Raw genomic sequence first — 22,798 nt, 5'->3', positions numbered from 1 at the left:
TGCTAAATGGATTAAAACTTAACCATAGGTTAATTTTAATAGGTGCTTATGAAAAAGAAAAAAAGAGTTTTAAGGGGCATTCATATAAAAACTAGAGTATATGTATGTATATACATTAAAAAAAGAGATTTAAGGGGTATATAAGTATAAAAAATATATATATTCTTCACCACTTATTGGTGGACTAGCAAACTTTTCCATGAAAGATGGCCATTAACTTTGGCTTTCATCTCATTGGGTCTTGCACTAATTTTACAAAGCCAAATGTAGTTGCTTTCAATCAATCATATCTCCTTAACAATATTAGAACTAATAGATCCATGCAAAATTAAATATTGCATGAATAATCCAAATGGTCTTGATAGTTATATGATTGTGCTATCTTGATGATTCTAGAGTAGCCAATTTATTTTGTGAAGCAATTAAACCTTTCCTTATCAAGCCCTAGCATCCAAGAAGCAAGAGCTAAGCTGAAGGTTCTTTGATATTACCCTCAAACTGAACTAGTTTGCACAATACATCAAATTTAACTCTCTCTCTCTCTCTCTCTCTCTCTCTCTCTTTTGGGGGGCCATAAATATATCTCAAAAGCTCCTTATTCACCTGTATACCCCTTCAAATGTAGTATTGTTTATTTTAATATAACAATGAGTTAAAATATGAAGCATATATATATATAATAGATGAATTAAAAAAAGATGCTCTTATATGAAAGCAATATTTCTAAACAAAAAAACAAAGGTATTTTTCCTTTTATTGTTGAATGGATTAGAATATAACTTCTGGTTAATTTTCTTAGATATTTATGAAAAGAATTTTAGAGGGATATACATTAAAAAAAAACTATCTTAAGAACTATTACATCTTGCTTAAACAATTTAACGCCGCTAGTGATTCACTTGCAATAATACTCATATAATATGTCATATTTATTTATTAAAAATATGGGTTTATGTGTCACAATTGTCACTTTTAAAAAATTCTCAACAAAAATATTATTTTTTTTTCCAACATTTAAATTTTTCATACCAAGGTGGTGAGGTTGATGGCTACCATAAGATTCGAATGGAATTAATATGCGTAATTATCATTAGATACTCTCCTCTCACCACGGACGAGCACGTGCCACGGCTCCATTGGCTGTTCGTGCCAGTGAGTGCCATGGCAATTAGGGCAAATTTTAATTATATTTCAACCTTTCCATTCACTAGCTACGGACTATTGTTCTTATTTTATTTATTTATTTACTAATTTTAATTGAGACCCGCATTATTTTCCTTAATATTAGCTTTTACAAATGAGGGAGATGAAAAGAAATAAATATGGATGATATTATGTCAACCTCTCAAGTATTTTTATTTTATTTTAAATATTTGTTTTATTATCACCAATTTATATGTGATGGTTATTTAATAATTAAAGCAAAATCCTAAGAATAATTCGAATAAATTTTCATATAACTTTTTTTTGACTCAAATACATGCTCATACATAGTTTAAATTGAAGCGACATAATAAAAAAATTTAAAACTAATCTATTACGGACCAGATCGGGAACGATCAGTCCATTGGATGATTATGAAAATTTAGGTGGAGGTAGCCTCGTGAGTTAGGATTATAATGGCTCTAGTAGATCAAAGAGGGCAGAACAGTAATTTTCGACGTTGTGGCGGTCGGCCAAGGGTGGTGGTGGAGGTGGCTAGGGTTTGAAAGCTTGAAGGGGATATACGGTTATGATATACTCCTATGAAGATAAAGGCAATCCAACAGTTAATATAAAAAGATAAGGACGAGAATAATAACTGGCTAAACTCAGAATTCTCTCAATGATGATTCCATTTATCCCATTATCAATACATGTCCACTCCTATTTATAGAAGTAAAATTAGCGGATCGGATCCACATGAGGATTATCCGATTTATTTGAAATTCAAACAATAAGATAAAGCTAGCTAACTAACTAACTAAATCAGTCTTTCTTTATCTTTCACGGATTAATTCTTCGTTTCAAGTAAATAGATTCCTGAATCTGGAGAAGTTGTGAATACGAAAGTTGTAGATCTCTGGTTTGATATTACTCGTACATCTGTAGTATATTCTGCGAATATTTTTTCGAAATTGCGCAGAGCTGGATTTAGCTAATTAAATAAAATCCTAAACCTTCTAACTAAACCAAATAAGTAAATAAGATAACTAGACTCAATACATTGAGTCTAATCTTCCCTTGATGTGATCCAATCTGACCCGGTTCGCATCATAATCATAATCAATTAAGAACTTTAGTGTGCATAAAAGAGTTGAAGTAATCACCTGTGATTAAATGCTTTGGTTGTTGTTACTGTTTGAGTTAAGATTTTTGATGAACTCATCAAAAGTTTATTTCTTACGGATAATAAAAATAGACGAGTTTCCTCTTCTTTATTCAATTATCTTCTAATTTAGATAGCTTTAGACTACTTTGATATAGTATATTTTAGACAAATTTAGATTAAAATATAGAAAACAGAAAAGAGTTTAAAAATAGAAAAATTAACTTAGGACTAGATGTTAAGCTGCCCGTGATTGTATATTCTTATGTCGGAAAAACTAATTAGATAGAACAGAGGAAATATAATTAGTTCTTGATTTTAAATATCGCCCAATTTTACTAGTTATATATCATTGTAGTATTATAGCATATATATATATATATATATATATATATATCTTATAGACAGCAAAAAGGATTTGGATTTTTTGCACGAATAATCCGTTTATTACTGAATGAGAATGGTAATAATAAAATCGTTAAGTCAGGGTTCATTAATCCATGAGTGCCATGGCGATTAGGGTAGTGTTAGTTTTCGCGAGGAATTGAGTTCCTAATATATTTATTAGCAATTGCAAACCTTGATGCCTGGATGGAGACACACTATATATAATAAGAGATAAATATTCTACACTCTAAACTTCAAGACCAAGAGTATTTTAGTCATTTAATATGTATTTATTAATTCTAACGATCTTCTGTAAGGAATATTCTCTCAATATTTCATAAAAAATTGACAATTATAATATTTCATAAATTTTTAGTGGCAATTATTTTTAAAAACCCCAATTTTATGTATGTATATATATCTGCGGGCAGAGGATATCAATCCTCTTGAGAAATTAATTTGGCAACAAATGAAATCAAGTTTTCTTTCTTCTTTTCCCTTTCCCCTCTTTTAAATCTTCCAAACTGCTTTAATAAAAGTTCCTGTGAGAGGAGAAAGGATAATGACTTGCAAAAACATATGACAACTGCATCCTTAAATATTTTGGTTACATAACTGCAATGCGAAAATGACTTAACTAAAATAATCAAATTGTGCGTGTACTTTATCGCATGTTTCCATTGCTTTTGTGACTATAAACTTTGGCTAAGACAGAACAATCATCTCTAGAAATAGATAACAACATGAATGCTTATGAGGAGTTGAAATGCCAACAGGTTTTTCAATTAATTATATATTTATTAACAAAAAGAACAACATGAGAACAAGAGAAATAGGTGGTAAAGACATGGATATTGACAGTATATGATCAAAAGGCTGAGTCAAAACCTATTGCTGACAGAAGTTCCATATACTATAAGATACGGGACTGTACGTACAACCGTGTCAATTGGGATGGCAAAGTTGACACCAGATGATATTCCAGTACCTGCAAATAAAAATCATCAGTAAACTTCATGTCGTAATCTTGTTCAAAGTTCTACTTTTCTTTTCTTTTCCTTTCTGATTACAGGTAAGGCAGTGTTTCACAACATTTTCACATGTTAATGTGTAGGAATGCCATAATGTTCTTCTCTAATAATTTTAAATATATTAATACTTATTATGCCAAAATATCTTTTACGTCGTTTTAATCAGATATCGTTTATAACTGTGATTGATTTGTACCATTAATGATTCTGATGTCTATGTGAGGGAAAGTATCTGCCACCCATTCATCACTTGCTTCTGAGTTTATTCCATAAAATGACTAAGAATTCAAGGGTTTCATAAAATGATTTTGCCGTTATCTAACAATTTAAGCTTTTGGCAAACATGATTATCTAACAGACGCTTTACAAAAACAGCTTAGCGTGATAGTACCTTTACGAGTGGGAAAGAGTGATAAACTAAAGATGTACTTGTTAATATTATTTCAATTGCTGAGAAAGTAATAATACCTTTACGAGTGAATGTAGCTGTATTAACTCCAATCACATGGCCATATGAGTCAATGAGAGGTCCACCTGAGTTTCCTGTTCACAATAACAGTAAGTAACTTGGTGAAAGATCAACTAGCTAGCATGGGTAATAGATTTAATGTTTCTGCATTTCGAATGAGAAGTAATAAAGAACAAGCTTTTATTCATTTCAATGCACTATAGGCATGCGAAAATAACATTGCAGATAAAACAAGCTGATGTGTAAAACTATGCAGAACTAGCAGCAAAGGAACGCATTGTAGCTACCTAAAGATACCTGGTTGGATTTTACAGTATTCTTGTTGAAAATCAAAACCAATTTATCATTTGTTTCGTTGTAGTGAAAAGATAAGTTTTTCTTTGAAAGAGAGAATCTATTCAAGGGGATAAATTCTTGATATTGCGCTCCTTATTTTCCTCTATCTATATTAATTGTTTGGCAAAGTAGAGAAACTACAATGAGTAAATATGTTTGGTTGAGGAATAATTTCAGTAAATATGGCCCCCCCTTTTGCATGAGGTTCCACACATGTAGGGTATAGGAAGGACAAGTGTGGACAAATATGGGTATAATAGTAAAAAAGTTATCACAAATGCAACTGCTGAGGACAAAATATATGCTGATATGCATCCGTTATCCCGTCCCCTCAACTAGCCGAGGATAGGCAGAATTGGGAGCCTCGTCTATGGTGGCAACCTATCGATCTAGCCATGCCACCATGACCAGGAGCAATTTCTATGACTCAAATTCATGCAACCAGCATGCATGGACCAAACCTAACCATCAACGGAGTGATGCCAAATCCGACATATAATATTCTAGAATAAAAAATGAGCAAGTAGTCAACACAAGTTCTTTACATAGTAGATATTGATGACAATGTCTAATGATCATATGTACATTCATGGTAACTTGCAGAAATTCTGAATGCTTTTAGATGATATAATGGCAACAAAGCAGTGGATGAGTCAATTAGAGATCCAAAAGATTAATCTAGGCAAAAATTAATTCAAATCCAGCAATTGTTGTCATCAATATGAAGCAGCTAACAAAATCCATCTCAGATCTTAACTAGAAATTAGGAAGCAAAAGTGCCACATGAATAAGGTGAACATAACAAATATCCCCCACATACTTACGATATATGAAGTGAGATATTTATGTAGTTTTGATGTTCTCTGATAATGCCTATAATGTACAAAGGCAATATTGTAGAAGATCATACACATAAAAGAGAAATGTTACCAGCATTAATGGCAGCATCTGTCTGTATGGCTCCCCGAATCGACTTTCCGTTTGGTGATGGTATTTCCCTCCCCAATCCACTCACAACCTGTAATCATCTAAAACAATGACTTACTATAGAATTTGGATGTGTCCTCTCATACATGATGCAAGACTTCAAAGCAGACTGATCCATCATTCAAGGATCACAAATCACTTGACATACTTGATTAAAAAGGAAATAATCTACCAAGAAAACATTTACCCCAGTAGTTAGAGTGTGCTCATATCCATAAGGATTCCCAATGGCAAAGCAGCTTTGACCCACCCGCAGATCCCGCGAAATACCAATAAGCGCCGGCCTTAGCTTATCACCCTCCACGTCAACCTACGTATATTTCCATCTGTTACCACTAACTCGCTACAAGGTTTTATCTTTGAGACAAACTCACAAACACCTATGAACCAAAACCTTTAGGACAGCAAGATCATAGGAAGGATCAACTCCGATAAGCTTCCCTTCCTTGGCATAAGTACCACCATTAGAGTCCTCCAAATACACCTTGCAACGATGAAGACGCGATCCATCTGTGGCCAATTTGGCCACCACGTGGTAATTCGTCACCTAATCCACCCAGAACACAAGAACCCACGTCGGATTTACAACATGGTTCTAAAGAGAAATTAATATTAACATCTCTTACGATGTGTCCGGCCGTATCCCAGACGAACCCAGATCCCGTTCCTATGACTTTAGCATCCTTCGCATCAACGTCGTCGTCTTTATCCTCCACCGCGGTCGAAGCAAGTTGGGGTCTTCCGCTCGGTAGCAATTCCAAGTCCTTGATGAATACGACGGAAGGGGAGGTCTCCAGGAAGACGCGGACGACTCGTTCCTCGTCGAGCTGGGACTCGTCCATGGGTTCGGCTCCGGCGACTTGAGAGGGGCGAGGAAGTGGGAGGGGGAGGAGGAAAGGAGACGCGAGGAGGAGAGTTCTTCGAGTAGGGAGGAGGGGAAGGTGGAGTCTTGAGTTTGTGAGGGAGGAGAGAGGAGGTGGTGGTAATGGCGGTGTTCTTGGGAGAGTAGAAGAAGACGAAGAGGGGAGTAGAGCCATGGATTGATTGCTTGCTTAGTAACGGAAAGGAAATACCAACCGTTGAGTTATCTGAATAATAGTGGGAAAATAATTAAAAATAAAAGGCATTACTTGATATAAAATATCTTTCTTTTTTTGTTAATTAAGAATGCATTAATCCGAGGGCCAGAGGCCCCCAAAAAGGCTACATATTGATTCCCCGCACGTGTAGGGTGCCAGCGGGCATCAAAACACAAAATAGAGGTTAACTCAAGCATCCCTGAGCCTTCCCAAGTAAAAGCATAACAAGTTTTCCTAGCATGATTTGCTAGCCAGTTGACAACATCATTTACTTCTCTAAGAACATGAGTCAATGTTATGTTATTGGAGGTACCGAAAAGATAACAGATGTCAGTGAACACATTCTTCATGTTTTTGTCCCTCTTGTTAGTTTTGAGGGCGTTTATAAATTAGAGTGAATCAGACTCCACCGAGAATCTCCGAATAGTCAAACTTGGCTTGTTCAAGCGTCTCGCGAAGTGCCCACGCTTTAGCAAACAAGGACGTAGTGCATCGAACAGTGACATCACCTGCCAACAAGATATCAGTGTCAGAGTCCCTAAAAAGCCAACCTCCTCCAGTTTGAAATAGTCCATAGTCATAGTGACAATGTTGCGCCATCAAACATAAGAGGATGTATTTGGCGAATTGTAGTGAACAAGGTTGCAGTTTTTCCAAAGTTGCCAAAAAGAGTTGGCAATAATAGATAGAATGAAAATCTTATGTTGATTAGGGAGGTTGTCACACTCCTTAAGCCAGTCGCCACCCAACCAATTGCCATTACAGGTTAGGCGGATGCCAAAGGTAGTCATGTTGAGATCCCAAATTTGCTTAGCAAAGTTACACTGTAAGAAAATGTGAGTAGCAGTCTCAATATCCTTAGCACAAATATTACGACAAAGAGGCAAAATAGGCATACCATAGCTAATGAGCCTGGCCTTGGAAGGCAGACGGTTCTAGGTGAGCTTCCATAGGAAGGTATGAATACGAGAAGCAATAGGCAATTTCCAGATAGCGGTCCAGTTAGGTTTATCCTCGATGACCGAGGTGTGTTAGTCTATAAGCAGGGTATAGGCATTTTTTAGCCTAAACCCAAGAATCCTTGATAGGATAACGAGGCAGGTGAATTTGCTTGAATCCTATCGAAAGGATAGGGCCAAACCAATGATAGGTTCTATTGGTATGCTAGGTGCCTCTTTGAATTAATCTAGCCACTTCCTTATTCCCAAAACTTACATTCATATTTAACATATTTAAGTAAGTGGGCTTCATAGATAGTGACATAGTGAAGAGCCAAGGGTCATGCATAGTAGAAGTAGAGTTGTCATTGCTAATATTCTTACGATATCCCTCTTCCAGAACAGTACTAGTAGTGAAGATATGCTTATACATACTTGAGGAGCCTTTAGACCAATTTTTTCTGTCCCACGGCTTGAGGGGAGTATACTTGTTTTTCATCAACTGTACCCACAAGAGATTGCGATCATTACGCATATTAGAGATTTTGCGGTTCATAAAGGCCACCCGAGCCCATCTAAGGTTCCTTATGTTAAGGCCACTTTGGTCTTTGGAAAAATTAACAGTGTGACAATTGATCAGATAACTACCTTTGGTATCCCCCTTAGCCGAGAGAAAAGACTGCCTTCTTCTCGATATTATCCACAATACTCAGGGGCATGACAAAATTACTGAAATTAAAGCTAGAAATAGCATTTATGGTAGAGTTAATAAGACTGGACAAAGAAGACAAACTTAGCAGTGACCCTATTAATCATACCAGCACAGCCCCTCAAAATGAAGCCTATTAGGTGACATATTAGTACCAAGATTTTTAAAAATAAGACTATCCGGTTTTTAATTTTTAATTAGTGGGAAAATAGCTTTTTAAAATTAAGGTTAATGACGCGAGCTTTTTGCAACTTAATTATATCTTATCTTTTAATTAGCGATAATAGTGTATCTAATATCTAATTATATATGCTAAAATATAAAAAATATGTATTGATTATAGAAAATATGTACACTTAGTTTAATATACTAAATAAAAATATATATATAATTAACTAATAAAAATCATAAAAAATAAGAGTCCATGTATTTTTAAACTATTTCATGTGCTTATATATTTATTAAATAAAAATATATATAGTATACATGGATAGAATCTCTCTCCAGAAGCTTGGCTTAATAAGACCTACCAAGTAATAAAATTCGTGGAGATTTCCAACGTCATTCAAACGCAAGAATGCCTGTTCGAAAGGCTTTGACAAAAATCTATAGAACTATCTCTATAACTTTGAACATTAGCTCTCATGCGCTCAAACACCACCACTTAAGTGGCTCCGAAACATAAAAATATTTGATTCAAATATTAAATCACTTATATATGTGCTTATTTTACATAGATAAATGTACACAAAATATTTTGTACACATTTAGGGACACAAAAATCTTTCCATGCATCATGAATATAATAATTCCATTACGAAAATCCATGTGAGGATACTTTTTAGATATTAAAGTAAAATACAAGAGCCGATTGATAAATATTCATATAATAAACAATAATAAAGGTAAAAGATCAATTTCTATAAATAAGAAAACCAAATTTATTGCTTTTGTCGACGGCGTGCTTTCCCGCCCGGGATATAAATACTTCTTCCTCCTCGACCACTGAGATCACCCATCCATTTCCCTCCCCCTCTCTTCTCTCTCTCTCTCTCTCTCTCTCTCTCTCTCTTGCTGTCTCCTCTAGTCCTCTTCGTACCTTCAATTTCCCCCCAATTTTATGGAGACCCTAAAAAATCTCTCTATGGAGAACGGGAGCATCTCCGGCGATGGGGGCCTCAACAATGGCGGATCCTCTCTAATCTTTCTCGGAACCGGCTGCTCGAGCGCCGTCCCCAATGCCCGGTGCTTGATCCAGCCATCCGATCCCCCGTGCGGCGTCTGCTTCCAGTCTCTCTCGATCCCGCCGGAGCAAAATCCTAACTACAGGTCTCATCCCGTGGACTTCTCTCGTTTTTCCCATATGTGAAACTCTGATTCCTAATTTTAAGTCATTAGAAAGGAAGAAGAGTCGTATAAATAGCTCTTGTCGGAGGGATCTGAAGACCCTAAAATTTTAGATCCGCTCAATTTTAGTCTGCAAGAAACGTGATCGCGTTTGTTGAATGAAGATAAAAGAGAAGAAAATAGTCCTCGACTTAACCCAAGCCGCTAAACTTGCTTCTGAGATGGAATTCATGGCGTTCTCACCATAAATATGAAAGTGGAAGTTGTCCTCAAGTTCGCCTTTCTGCCTTTCTTATAGTATTTGATGTATTGAAAAAGAGAAAGTAAAGGGAAACATGATTATAGAAAGTATAATCTTATCTCATCATGCTCCGTTATTTTTTTTATATGTTCAAAAGCATTGGTTTCATTCACAATTTTTATGACCCTTAACTCTTCTCACCAGGACCTCTTGACTATATTCAAGATATTTGTTTTCCTGATTGTTTTCAGATCTTGTGAATTCACCTCTCAGTCTTCTTCCTTTTTTTCCCACTTTGCTCTCTCTCTCTTCTCTCTCTCTCTCTCTCTCTCTCTCTCTCTCTCTCTCTCTCTCTCTCTCTCTCCCCTTTATTGCTCATGCTGGATCATATTTGACTGATTCTTCCTTCCCACTATCTCTCCTAATTCAAATTTCAAGGCTAATAGGCACCTCTAAGGAGAATAATCCGTTAGAGATTTTTATTAAAACATCCTGATATTTCCTTAATCATTGCTGCTTCTATTTTCTTCTTCTTCTTCTTCTTTTTCCCTTACAGGTGCAATACTTCACTTTTGATCGATTATTGTCAAGATGATGGTGCACACAAGTATATTCTGATCGATGTTGGAAAAACCTTTAGAGAACAAGTTCTCCGATGGTTTGTTCGCCATAAGATCCCTCGTGTTGATACTGTGGGTACTATAGTTTTGTCTTCCTCTATCATATGTAGCTTATTCTGGTATTGGATATACAATCAGAAACTTTTTTTTAAGCTTCATATGAAGTAAGTGTTATTTGTTGTGTTTCCATGCTAACAGTGTCAATTTTCAATATCATTATGTAGCTACAGAAGATCTTTAAGAGATCAGCATGACATTGACTAGAAAAGTCGGTTAGCAGACATAGACTAATCATTGCTATTTACTGCAGATTATTCTAACCCACGAGCATGCTGATGCTATTCTTGGACTCGATGATATACGGGCGGTGCAACCTTTTAGTCCTACAAATAATATTGATCCCACTCCTATCTTCCTGACCCAATTTGCATTGGATAGGTACTGTAAGTTGTGGTTAGTGTGCAAGGCTTGCTTGTTCATTATTAGGATTACCTGGAAGTTCACATATCATACTATGCAGCAGTTTTAGTTTGCCAAAATATTTTGTGACAATAGCTTTTCCTTCAGATGGAAGTTTGATGATAATCTATTGTTATGCAAGATTAATAGATTGGTGATGATTTGCATCCTTTAGTATACATGTTCTGGAAACATTTTCATTTTTTTTATTTTACTATTTATGAGTTCAATCTGGTGAATCACAGACCTTTACCTCATAGGGAAGATGCATATGTTCATCAGTGCATTGCTCTTCCCAGTTGCAAATTCTGCTAGTTCGTTCTTGGATTTTGTTAGGATTTGTATAGAGTGTAATACTAATTGCCCTTAAAATCATTTCAGATATAATTTCTACCACTCTTTAAAATATCATAACCCCATTTGAAATCATTGGCTCTTTCAAAATTGCCATTATGGTTAATCTAAAGGAATGTTCCATGAATATTCCTAACCTGTGGCTGTTGAAGTTAAAGTATATTTCTTAATTTCCAAAATATCCTTCTTTCTCAAATTTTAGAATGATAAATATGTCATTAATATTACTACATAATTATCAAGATATTTGGATCATTATTTAAATATACTTGTGCTACAACAATATAGAGAGTAACATCTAATATTTTTGAGAAATATCCAAATAACATCTTATATTTTAGTGATTTTGTGATCAATTCCTCATCTTTAAGCTATTTGTAATATGGCCCCTCCTTTCTACCTATATCATATCACAACCTGGGTTAACTGAAAGTAACCAATCTTTCACCAAAACTGATTTTTAGTAGGAATAATTTATAACTGCACTAGGGACACTAAGTTTATTGTTTAAATACCAAAAGTACTTTGTCTTTTAACATCTAAATAACCTTGTAAAAATACTACTAACAAAATCCTAACTTCTTCGAGAACATTTTATCAAGGGTTAATAATTCTGGTTAGTGAGGTTAAGTAAGAAAGAATCTTACAGGTACTTCTGTAATTTCATCCATAGAGTGAAAGGAACTATAGTTTAGGACCCTAGGTTTAAGGCTAGTTAGTCAAAGTAACAATATCATGTGATATAAAAATTATAGGCAAAAAGGAAGGGGTCGGATTACAAATAGCTCAAAGACAGATATTATCACTAAAATGTAGGGTGTTATTTGAATTTTTTTTTTTGATTTTTCCAACCATTTGAAATGATTTTATATATTGGTAAAATGGTGTTTACACTTTACATCACCTATGGTTAGTTACATTTAATCAATGGAATGGCAATTTGAAAAGAGTAATTATTTTGATGGCAATTTTGATATCTTGAAAAATATAGTGGCACTTCTGATATTTACAAATTTGTTGGTGGCAATTATGTTAAAAGCGCATTATAATATGGAGATAGGATGATTAGGAAATTATCTGTAACATGATTGAAGAAAGTTGGGTGTGGAAGAAAGCTTGAATTCTTGCTAGAAATAAATCTACTTTTAGCTATAAGATAACTATAGAATTGTTGTTTTTGGCCGTTGGGCCCTAAACGTCAGAAGAGCAGTTGTAATTTATTCTTACATGCTTTTGAGTTTTGATTAAAGAAAAATAACCTTTGATTCAGTAAGAATTTAATTAAAAAAATCCTCGATGGTTACCATTTTTTCTTTTCTCAAATATTAAATATGAGAAATGGAGTTAGCTTTCATTCCCCTGACCCTCTACTTAGACTTTATCTGCTATGAGTTTTTATTTTTGCAAGCTATTTTGTGTATTACTCAAGGAATACACACTGAGAAGAACCATGAAATGGCAGACCAACAGAAGCATTTTATGGTGAGATCAATAGAACCATGTGTGTGTTATCAGAGTTGTACAGTACATTTTATCTGTCTGCGTGATATAAGTTTAATCTGCACTGGAATTCTAAACCACAAGAGATTAAGCTATTTCAGTAGTCGATACTTGAACTAGGATGTTTCATTCAGAGGTATCTCATTCTTAGGCACAGTTGGATTGTACTGATATTCTCAAATCTTTGGATCATTATTATGTTAAATATTTTTTAACTTATTCCCGTAGTTACTCTTTGAAACAGCATTTCACAAAAATTCCCATACCTGATGAGAAAGAAACCCAAGGAAGGGGAGGAAGTGAGGCGTGTTGCCCAACTTGACTGGAGAATTATTGAGAGTAACTGCGAGAAACCTTTTATGTCATTGGGGCTTGAGTTTGTTCCTTTACCAGTAACTACCTTCACTTCTGTACCTCCATAGTGTGTAGTGCTGTTTGTAATCAATATCTTTTTGAAGCTTTCTTTTCTTAATTCAGGTAATGCATGGAGAGGATTATGTCTGTTTGGGCTTCCTTTTTGGACGAAAATCCAGAGTTGCCTATATATCTGATGTTTCACGTTTTCCTTCCAGTACCGAGTATGGTATGAACTCATTTTGTTAGTCATAAGTTTTATTAAATTGCCATTAGTAATCTACATGTCATTGCCTATTTCTATCTAAAAGATTAAGATTGTGCTGTATGAAAGAACATTTTTTACCATTCTTTTGCTCTAGAGTGTGGACTATCCATTTACATGAATGGTTTCTTTTTCCTTACATGGCCAAACTGCAACTAATAGAATACATAGCTCTCTATCTGCTATTTTTTGCACTGTGTCAATTATCTGTTGTGCATACTTTTCTCAACTTTGGCTGGTTTTCTTGGTAGCATAATGTTCTCGGAAAAAAGCACTTAGATGCTGATGATAAAATAATACTTTTGCATATTATATTATCAAGTATAGAACATGATAAAATGTCTTGTATGCTGTTGCGAAAAATTTAGATGCCAATGATGGTTAAAAAATTTCACATTATCAAGCGTAGAACATGATAAATGTATCATTAGATTGTTTTCTTTGTGATATTTTAATTTGGATTTACTAGAATAGAATACTATGCATGCAACTTATTTGTCTCCTAATTTGATTGCGAAGGTGGAATCCAAGCCATAGTTGCTTAAATTTATGTTATCAAACACAGTGCACAAGAAAAGTGTTATTATATTGTTATATTTTCCTTTATGATATTAGCTTATTTTGGAATTATAATAAAAATTGTTCTTTAAATCTACTTCATAGATGGTGTAGTTTGGCTACATTTTGGAAGGAGTGTAAAAGGACATCTTAGTATATGGGGCTCTCACCAATGAGGTTATGGGGAGGGCCAAGCCATAGAGATTGTTTCGTGCTTTTATGACTAGAACGTAACATAAAAAATTTAGGGGGGACATTGTAACATAAAAAAAAATTAGGACGTCCCCGTGAAAACTAGGTATAGATCAGGAGTGTAGACGTAATTAACCTAAAGTTTTACTGCCACTTAAGATTGGTGTGACAATTCTGGAGGCTTAGCTAAAGAATAGGGAAAATGTGAAGTGGACTTCATGATCTATTCTTGCTAATGTTGCTGAAAATGAATATATGTCAGGTTGTAGGAGCTCATTCTCGATCGTCGACACAATGTTATTTTTGTCACGCACTATTAGGACCGGCTAGTAAACCATCTGCTTTTATTCACTTTGTTAAGTGATTTGTTTGTTTGTTTCCATCAAAGTCGAGGCAGCCTATGCAAATAGTGTATTGGTGCTTGATTATCCTATACCACCAAATGTTGCATCTTTGTCCCCTTGCTTGGACTTTCATTAGGTTTACTGAAACAACTTTTGCATGACTCTCTTCTGTTTCTTGATTCACTTCTTTGTTGCAGTTATTTCAAAGTCTGGAGCTGGACAACTAGATCTTCTTATCTTAGACACTCTGTACAAGGTTAGTCTATGACTTGTCTTTATTGATTCAACAAGATTCATTGTTCAATATCTCCCTTCATTTTTTAATATTTTATATATTCTTTTACACTATTTCATTTATGTGGATAATAAGATGTATACGTACATATGTACATGTTGTATATATAACAACAAGAACAACATCAAATCCTTTATGTGGTTATTCCCAACTACATATTTAATATATATATATATATAATATATATATACAAAATTATAAATGTATTTATCATCTCCCAGATTTGATTTCTCTTGAAGATCTTGAGCCTAGCAGAAGTAGCCTAAGCCCACCTAATACCTCTTCGAAATATGTCATTCTTGGAATGAGCTTGAAACACCTGGTCCAGTCCTTGATTTAAAGAAGATGATGGCTAGTTAGAGGACTTGGACCAGCCCAACTAGATCATAGGCACATTATCAGATTTTGCAGAAAAATATAGGAAGTGCGCAAAAAAAATTTACATGCAAAGATTTAAAATTGTTTTACATGAATATTGAAGTAGTATGACTTTAGATTAATGAAGGAATTGCAGAGTTATAGTATTATGGAATGGATAATTTCCCCTAGGTTGGCACTCACCAAGCTATCAATCTTTCACACAACTAATCCTAAAACTATACATATTGAAAAAGGAATTTTAGAGAATTAAACTTTCGAAAAGTCAAAACCTCAAAATGTATAAATTGGACTTTATTGTGGGTTATTTGTTTATTTGTATTTTGAATTTCTATCTGATCAAAAGCTATTGGACTTCTTTTCCTGGTAGGCCTATCAGAAATTGAAGCAACTTTATTTGGAGAAATTCCAAGATATTCTCTCCATAATATTGTGCAGAGTTGACATAGTTGAAATATGTCTATTATAAAATGTACTAATAAATTTGCAAATACTGTGGGAAATTTTATTTAAGGGAGAAGGATAATATTTGTAGCTCATAGATCATTAGTAACCTAAGAATGGCCATCGGTTGTTGATGGTGACAGTGATTGGTAGATAGTAGTCAATGGCAGTAGCTAGTGGTTATTAGGGGGTGTAATCAAGTTGAGCTTGATTGAGCTTGGCTTTGATCAAGCTTGAAAAGAAATCATTTCAATTCAAGCCAATTTCGAGCTCGAGCCTAAATGAGCTGATCAATAAATAATATCAAGGCCTTGATCAACTTAAGCCAAATTTTGAGTCGACCTAAATCAAGCTTAAAATAAGGTCTAATTTAAAAATATAAGCTAATAGAATAAAATTTAAAACTAAACTCTATAAGATTATAAGACATAATAATCCACTTAAGTAAATCTTAGAATATAATAATATTATAGTATAGTATAGAAATATTACACACATATATGTATATATATATATATAATAATTATTTCGTGCCTTATCGAGCTTATTTGATCGTGCCGGCAAATGATCAAGCTTGGTTTGAAATTATTTTTGAGCCTATTTTGAAGATCATGCTCGGTTCAACTCATTTTTAGAACCAAGCTTAATCGAGCCGAGCTCAAACCGGCTTGATTATTTTGACAACCCTAGTGATCATTGCATCTTTAGAAAGAGTTGAAGAGCTTGAGACTTAAGAGATAGTTTGGGGGAACCTAGAGGGAGAGTTTAAGCCTTAAGGTTGAGCTTCACAAAACTTAGAAGAGAATATATGGCCAAGAAAATGAATGGGAAGTTCGTTGGTGTGAAAATTTGAAGGGAATTGGGTTCTATCAGTAGGAAAAGGATAGGGTACTAAAACATCATAATTCTTATTAGCTAGCTTGTGTATTATCAGGTGAGTCGATTTCAGGCCGACTCCATCGGGCTGAACAGGCTAGGCACTTTGTTCGAGGCCATCTTCGAGCTAGGCTAAAATAGTCTAGCCCATTACCGTACACCAGCTCATAAGAGAACGAGCTCGGGCAGGGCGGGTCGGCCCAGGCTTAACGAGAGGGCTAGGCGAGCCCTCAGCATTTGCGCCCCTCCGCCTCAGCCTGCTTGCAATGGTAGCATAGCCTCTGCATATGCACTCCTCCGGCGTCTTGAGAACAATGTTTGTCGTGAGGCTAGAGAAGTTCTTCGACGGTTCACTTGCCACGAGGACGGGATTCGTCCACCATGCTCGTGCTCCTCTACCTTGGCTTGCTCAACCTTGAGGGCCCAGATGGGAGAAGAGATTAGAACGAAGCTAACCTCAACTTACTCGGCCTCGAGGGCCTAGATTGGAGAAGAGATCAGAATGAAAGTTATGAAAGCTAATATTGAGGACGAGGGCCAAATGACACTTCAATCATAGTGCTAAATGTTGAGGACAAGTACCAGCTCACCTTCGGTCATACTGCCAAATGGGACATGACTCTTCAGTCCTAGTTCCAGATCAAGTTAGTCTGAAAGCAGGGTGCTAAATGCAAATTTCCTAGAAATAAAGGTACTAGCTTCGACAATAGACACGCACAACAACAAGTAGCTTTGAATTGCAATCAATCATCTCTAGTGGAATTTTTAGTGGCACTTTGGAAAGGGAGGAATTGGAGGATCTTCGTATGGAAATCCAAAACTTGTTGGCCTTTACATCCCCCTCCGAGATTTGGAGGTTATGGAGGAGCTCCATTTCATTCTCTTCGTCGGTCTCCTTCGATGAATTCTCTACATCATAGCTATAAAATCCCTTTGTCTCTTTCTCCCTTCTCTAATCCTTCTTTCCATTCCTTGAACTCCATTTATCCTTTCTTGTAACGTGTTCCTTTAATTAAATGTAGTTGGCTCCACTCATTTTTCTCAAAAGAATAATAATTAAAGTGCAATTTAGATTGCAGTACATTCTATTGGCAGTATACCATTTCTAACCTAATATCATAGCTACATATAGATATGATCAATTAGCCCACCGCACTCACGCTCCTCATCGACTTGGTCAGCCTCGAGGGCCCAAGTCGAAGAAGAGATTTGAATAAAGACTACGAAACTAATGTTGAGGATGAGTGCCAAATATAATTTTTTAGTCCTAGTTCTAAATGTTGAGAACGATACCAATTCGAATGGAACTTGAATGTTTTTTTTTTTAAATTGTCAGATGTCTTAGTTATTATATAATGGCATATAAATCAATAAATGGATTCTAAAAAAAAATCAGTAAATGAAAAGATGCTCTTAGAATTAGACAAATAGTTATACAAAATATTGAAGGATTTTTGTTGCATCACTATAAAATGGGCACATCCTAACTAGGTCAACCCTAGGGCTATCAAGCTTGATGAGCGGCCCGGGCTCGGCTTGGCTAAAGCTGAAGTTCGGCTCGGCTTAGGATTGATACGTCATTGAATCAGATCACAAGCGAACGACCACTTTGCAATAGAAAATATAGGATTTGAGTTTTTAAATCTCAATGAATGATGTAGCGTATTTTTATTTTTTTTAAATTAAAGGATGAATTATAGATAGGTGAGTAGGTGCCAACCTAATTGGATGTGCCCATCCTATAAGTGATGCCTATAGTGAAACAAAAACTAAGTAATGCTGGTGGGCCCAACTGGAACTCTACCTTCTCGATGATCACCTCTACTCATGGACTGAGCTTGTAGGCCGGGTTGTGTGTCGACTTTACAGGGCGAGCAAAGGTCTGGCTCATGTTGCTCATTGTTAGTTTGGGCTCAAGCTAAGTTTGGCCTGGGCGGGTTGGGCTAATTGATCATCTCTATTCGTAGCTATGATATCATGTTAGAAATGGTATACTGTCAATTTTTTTATGGCAGAATAGAATGTACTGTAATCTAAATTACACTTTAGGTTCTTTTTTTTTTTTTTGATAAAAGTGAGTGGAGCTTATATTTTATCAAAGAAATATGTTACAAAATAGTAGGGAGGGAAAGAAGTAATAGAGAAAGGAGGAAGAGAGATTTCTGAGCTATGATGGTAGAGAATTGAAGGAGACCGAAGAAGAGAACAAAATAGAGCCTCCTCCACAACCTCCAAATCTCTGAACGAGATGTAGAGACCAATAGGAGTTTTTGCTTCCCAGTCAAAGATCCTCCAATTACTCTCCCTCCAAAGGCGCCACTAAAAGATCCAAGAGAGATGATTGATTGCATTTCAAAGATGTTTACTGTTGCATGTGTCCATATTGTGGAAGCTTTGATTTGCTAGGACTTTTTTTTATGGTTTTTTAGAAAATTTGCATTTAGCACCCTTTTGGACCTTTTTAATATTACACCCAAATTTTTACTATGACAAATTATACTATCTAAATAACACCCAAAGTTAAGTGACATTGAAAACACTGTTTGGGGTGATCACAAACTGATGAGGGTAAATTTAAAAGTTATCGTCTCTGGTTAAATTAACGTTGCAGGTGTGTTAGCTCTGTTTGTCTAGTAGATGGTGGGGTGTCCTTTGGACATTGAAATTAAAAAAGAGGTGTCGGCTTGGATACGAGCAGGAAGCGCAATGTGAAACTTAAAAAGTCCCAAAAGCAAGTTGTTTAATATATATTCTCATATATTTAATTGTTATTTTAGACACTCAAATAAAATGTAAGAAACCATTTATTTTTTACTGATACGCAAGGCTATGAGAACTCGCTTACGTCCAGGTGATCGTGCATTCGAGTCAGCAAAACAACTATTTTACTAATGATGGTGAGGTTGCATACATGTTGCCCTCCCTAGATTACTTTGGGGAAACTTTGTGCTTTAGGATATTATCATAGGCTATCCAATCATTCTTAGGCCTGCTCTTCTGTAGAACACTTATATCATTGCATGGATGATTCACCTTCTGATATTTTAGTGTTTGTATTCATGGAATCTTTGCATGGCTGAGTAAAATCATATATTGCTAGTGTTTTTCTAATATAATATATCTTTTTCCTGAGCAGGAAAACACTCATAATACTCACCTTTGTTTTAATCAGGTTTGGTCTGTTTTGCACTTCCTAAGCAACTTTATTAATCTAACCCTCCAAAAAAGGACACTTTCTATTTAACTCTTATTATTTGTCAGACTCTTGATGCTGTTAAGAGGATATGTCCGAAGAAAGCGCTGCTTATTGGAATGACACACGAGTTTGATCACCATGAAGATAACAATATATTGGCAGAATGGTCTCGCAGGTAGGGTTCTTTGGAATAAAAGAGCCACCAAGTGTGCTAAAATCTTCCTTCTTCTTTTTTTTTGACTTCCCCAAAAATATCCACTATATGCACTCGATTCAACAACCAAACAATGTTAACTTTTTCTAAATTATAAATTATTTTTGGAAGCTTTAATATGTCTTCAAGTATCATTCCACAAGAGTATGGACAGCTAAGCTGCTGATGTCTAATCTTTCAGAGAAGGAATTCCAGTCCAGCTAGCTCATGATGGTTTACGGATCCACATCGACCTGTAGTAAGGTACAGGCTTTTGATTGTACACACATAACTTTGGCATAATGGCCTAGCTTTTATATGTTTGTGGTGCGTTTGGTTTAGTTACTGGATTGGATACTTGTATCAAAAGGATGTCATTCTTTGGCTTATCCAAATAGATAATATATTCCTTAAGATTACTAATCTTATATTTGAATGGGATAACTAAATAAAATTACATTATAATTCTCAATAAAAAATAAATAAATAATGATAATCATTATTTTAATCTGATATTGGTTATCTCAAAATTAAATTATATATTAAAATAAATTATTTTGTATTTAGCAATAAAAAGTAAATAGCTATCATTAAATGTTTATTTTTAAAAAATATTAATTATCAAAATTAATCATGTTCAATTCAAAATAATGAGAATTAAAATTGAAAGCAATAAAATTAATAAAATAAAATTAAGATCAAATTTCATCATAATGAAAAATTTTAAATCTTTTTAATATAGCAATACTTTAAATGAACGAAATTTTTTTAAATATATATGAAATATAAATAAAAAGTTTAAAATTTAAAAAATTAGTTAAGATTTTTAAATTATTATTTATTTATCTAATATTTAAGTTTATTATTTTAATAAAGATAAGAAAGTAATAAAACTCTTTATTCCTCCATTTGGGATATACCATCTCACCCAGTGTGAAATGATATATCCTCTCTTTTAGTGGAATGGGATTCAATCCGGACTCTTAGTCTTATTCTTGTTTATTAGTTTCGTCCCAACTTGCAGGATGACTAAACTAATCTCATTTTTGTATTCCGTAAATAATTGCACCCTTAGGGTACACCTTTCAAAACTTTGTTTCTATACATCATGCCTTAAGAATGGTGATGCAGCATCTTTATGAACTTTCTGCTTCTAATTCATTATGGAATTCAGTCGTGTGAATAAATTGGATTCTTTTTGGTACACATTTTCTGGGCTTCATTTGTGATTTTTTAATGTGCTTCTTTAATGTTCAGCAAGTGTGATTTGATTCGCTTAAGGGGTCCCTTCTTTGCCAGGTTCATTTACACCAGATGCAGATGATCCCGTGGTATATATACTACTCAGGATCCCATCTCTGGTAGTCATTTTGTGAGTTCAATGATCATCTCCTATTTTTTTCTTTTAGTGAAAATATAATAAGTTGCACGATCTGTTATCATTGTTTGCTGTATTTGGCCTCATCTCGATGTATAGATGATACCCTCAATGGATTCTTTGTCTAGGATCCCATGACAAAGTGCAATTTTCTTTTTCTTTTTTGAGAGCGAGAAGTGGAAATTTTTAATGTTCCAGTTAAACTGACCATCTGCAATTATTCTGCATTATATTGAGAGATTTATTGAAAGCTCGTACTGTACTGGCAAACGATTCTGTTGAAAAGAAATTGGTCCATCTCACAGCAAAATCCAAGGACGCTTGGGTTGTGCTGAATAATCCTAACCCGAAGACAAGTGAGTCCATCATGCTACTGGTCATGGCCGTGATGCTCTGACGCATCTGGAAGACTCCAGGAACAATATCTCTTTTAATCAAATTAAAGAGCATCCCAATACAAAAGATTTAAAACTATCGGTTTCTAAAAAATCTTATATAAATACTAACGCATCCCAAATATGTACAAAAATTTTATACGATCTCAATTATTACTCAATCTGATCTGATTGCGTATAAATGTACTGATATTTACTGTAATATATATATATATATATATATATATCCACCGTGGACTATTATTCGTTTTCTTCTTTTAAAGATCGGTTTTCCATCTTGTACTTTTGTTAATTTTTTAAAAGTGGGGATGTATATTTTCCCTCTCTTGGGTTAAGTTGATTTTTTAACCAATTAACTTTAGTTGAGCTAGTAGTTATTTTTTTACTAACTAAGAAGACTATGGGTTAAACTTTTCTAAGTAATATTATAAAAAAAATATTTAGTGGTTAGTTGGCTTAGCTTAACAGTTCGACGGTGCAGTTTGAAGCAGATCTCAGCAATGTTTGATTTGAAATAATTGTTCGATGACACACATGGCTTGAATCTTAGACTAGATGGATTACTATATTGACTAAAAGTTTAGTGAGATAAAAGTGTTTCTACATTTATGAAGAGTTAGACATTTTGTCTAATTTATATTTAGCCTTTCGGCTTATGAATAATTTTTAAAAAAATTAATTTTTTATTTTGTCGTTAGATATTTGACGGAACTTTTCGCTCGTGGTGTCTCATCTCTCCTACCAAAAAGATAAAAAACAGAAAAGTGGCCGAGAACTTTGAATATCCTCTCTCCATGAGAGTACTAGATATGTCTACTAAAGTGGGACCCAAAAAAGACGAAATAGGACAATGCTAAGCTTTGTTGTATGCGCAAGCTAAATAATCACATGTCTAATTAGCAATTTCTCCACAACAAAAGAAGTAAAATAAATCACGTCTAGAATGGTACCTTTTTTTTCCTTTATTTCTTTTTTACTGTATGCCAGCATTCATTGGAGTCATGGTCTGTACTTTCACTATGAGCCTCGTATTTTGTGCATTTATTTTACTGCATTTATTTTGGAGCTCTCTCTCTCTTTCGGTAGTTATTAATAGTAGGGCTGTCAAGCTAGAAGAACGGCTCGGATTCGGCTTGACTAAAGCTCGAGTCCGGCTCGAAAAACA

At 34.7% G+C, this 22,798-nt stretch overlaps 2 protein-coding genes across 3 annotated transcripts; one reads left to right on the top strand and one right to left on the bottom strand.

The window, feature by feature from the left end:
* Nucleotides 1-3,472: 3,472 nt before the first annotated feature.
* LOC140796539 (protease Do-like 5, chloroplastic) lies at nucleotides 3,473-6,602 on the bottom strand. Its single transcript, XM_073149584.1, has 6 exons — nucleotides 6,145-6,602; nucleotides 5,913-6,065; nucleotides 5,706-5,828; nucleotides 5,462-5,549; nucleotides 4,195-4,269; nucleotides 3,473-3,683 (listed from the first exon to the last, which is right to left on the bottom strand). Exons 1-6 carry the CDS (start codon nucleotides 6,553-6,555, stop codon nucleotides 3,577-3,579), a joined length of 957 nt encoding a protein of 318 aa, XP_073005685.1. The 5' UTR covers nucleotides 6,556-6,602; the 3' UTR covers nucleotides 3,473-3,576.
* A 2,594-nt stretch (nucleotides 6,603-9,196) lies between these two features.
* Nucleotides 9,197-21,488, top strand: LOC140796949 (putative hydrolase C777.06c). 2 transcript variants are annotated; one of them, XR_012110566.1, is made up of 10 exons: nucleotides 9,197-9,573; nucleotides 10,389-10,524; nucleotides 10,763-10,890; nucleotides 13,010-13,157; nucleotides 13,243-13,343; nucleotides 14,676-14,734; nucleotides 19,608-19,643; nucleotides 19,733-19,842; nucleotides 20,063-20,124; nucleotides 21,160-21,488. XR_012110566.1 is itself a non-coding variant. In XM_073150170.1 (10 exons), the coding sequence occupies exons 1-9, from the start codon at nucleotides 9,365-9,367 to the stop codon at nucleotides 20,118-20,120; spliced, it is 990 nt and encodes a 329-aa protein (XP_073006271.1). In that variant the 5' UTR covers nucleotides 9,197-9,364; the 3' UTR covers nucleotides 20,121-20,124; nucleotides 21,160-21,488. The 2 variants fall into 2 exon arrangements, 1 of the variants encoding a protein (XP_073006271.1); XM_073150170.1 differs by having other exon boundaries at nucleotides 13,243-13,348.
* Nucleotides 21,489-22,798: the final 1,310 nt, after the last annotated feature.

This window comes from Typha latifolia, chromosome 10 (genome assembly GCF_019914945.1).
Source record: "Typha latifolia isolate L0001 chromosome 10, TyphaL0001v2, whole genome shotgun sequence".
NCBI classification, from domain to species: domain Eukaryota; kingdom Viridiplantae; phylum Streptophyta; class Magnoliopsida; order Poales; family Typhaceae; genus Typha; species Typha latifolia.
This window is presented reverse-complemented; position numbering and strand designations above follow the sequence as displayed.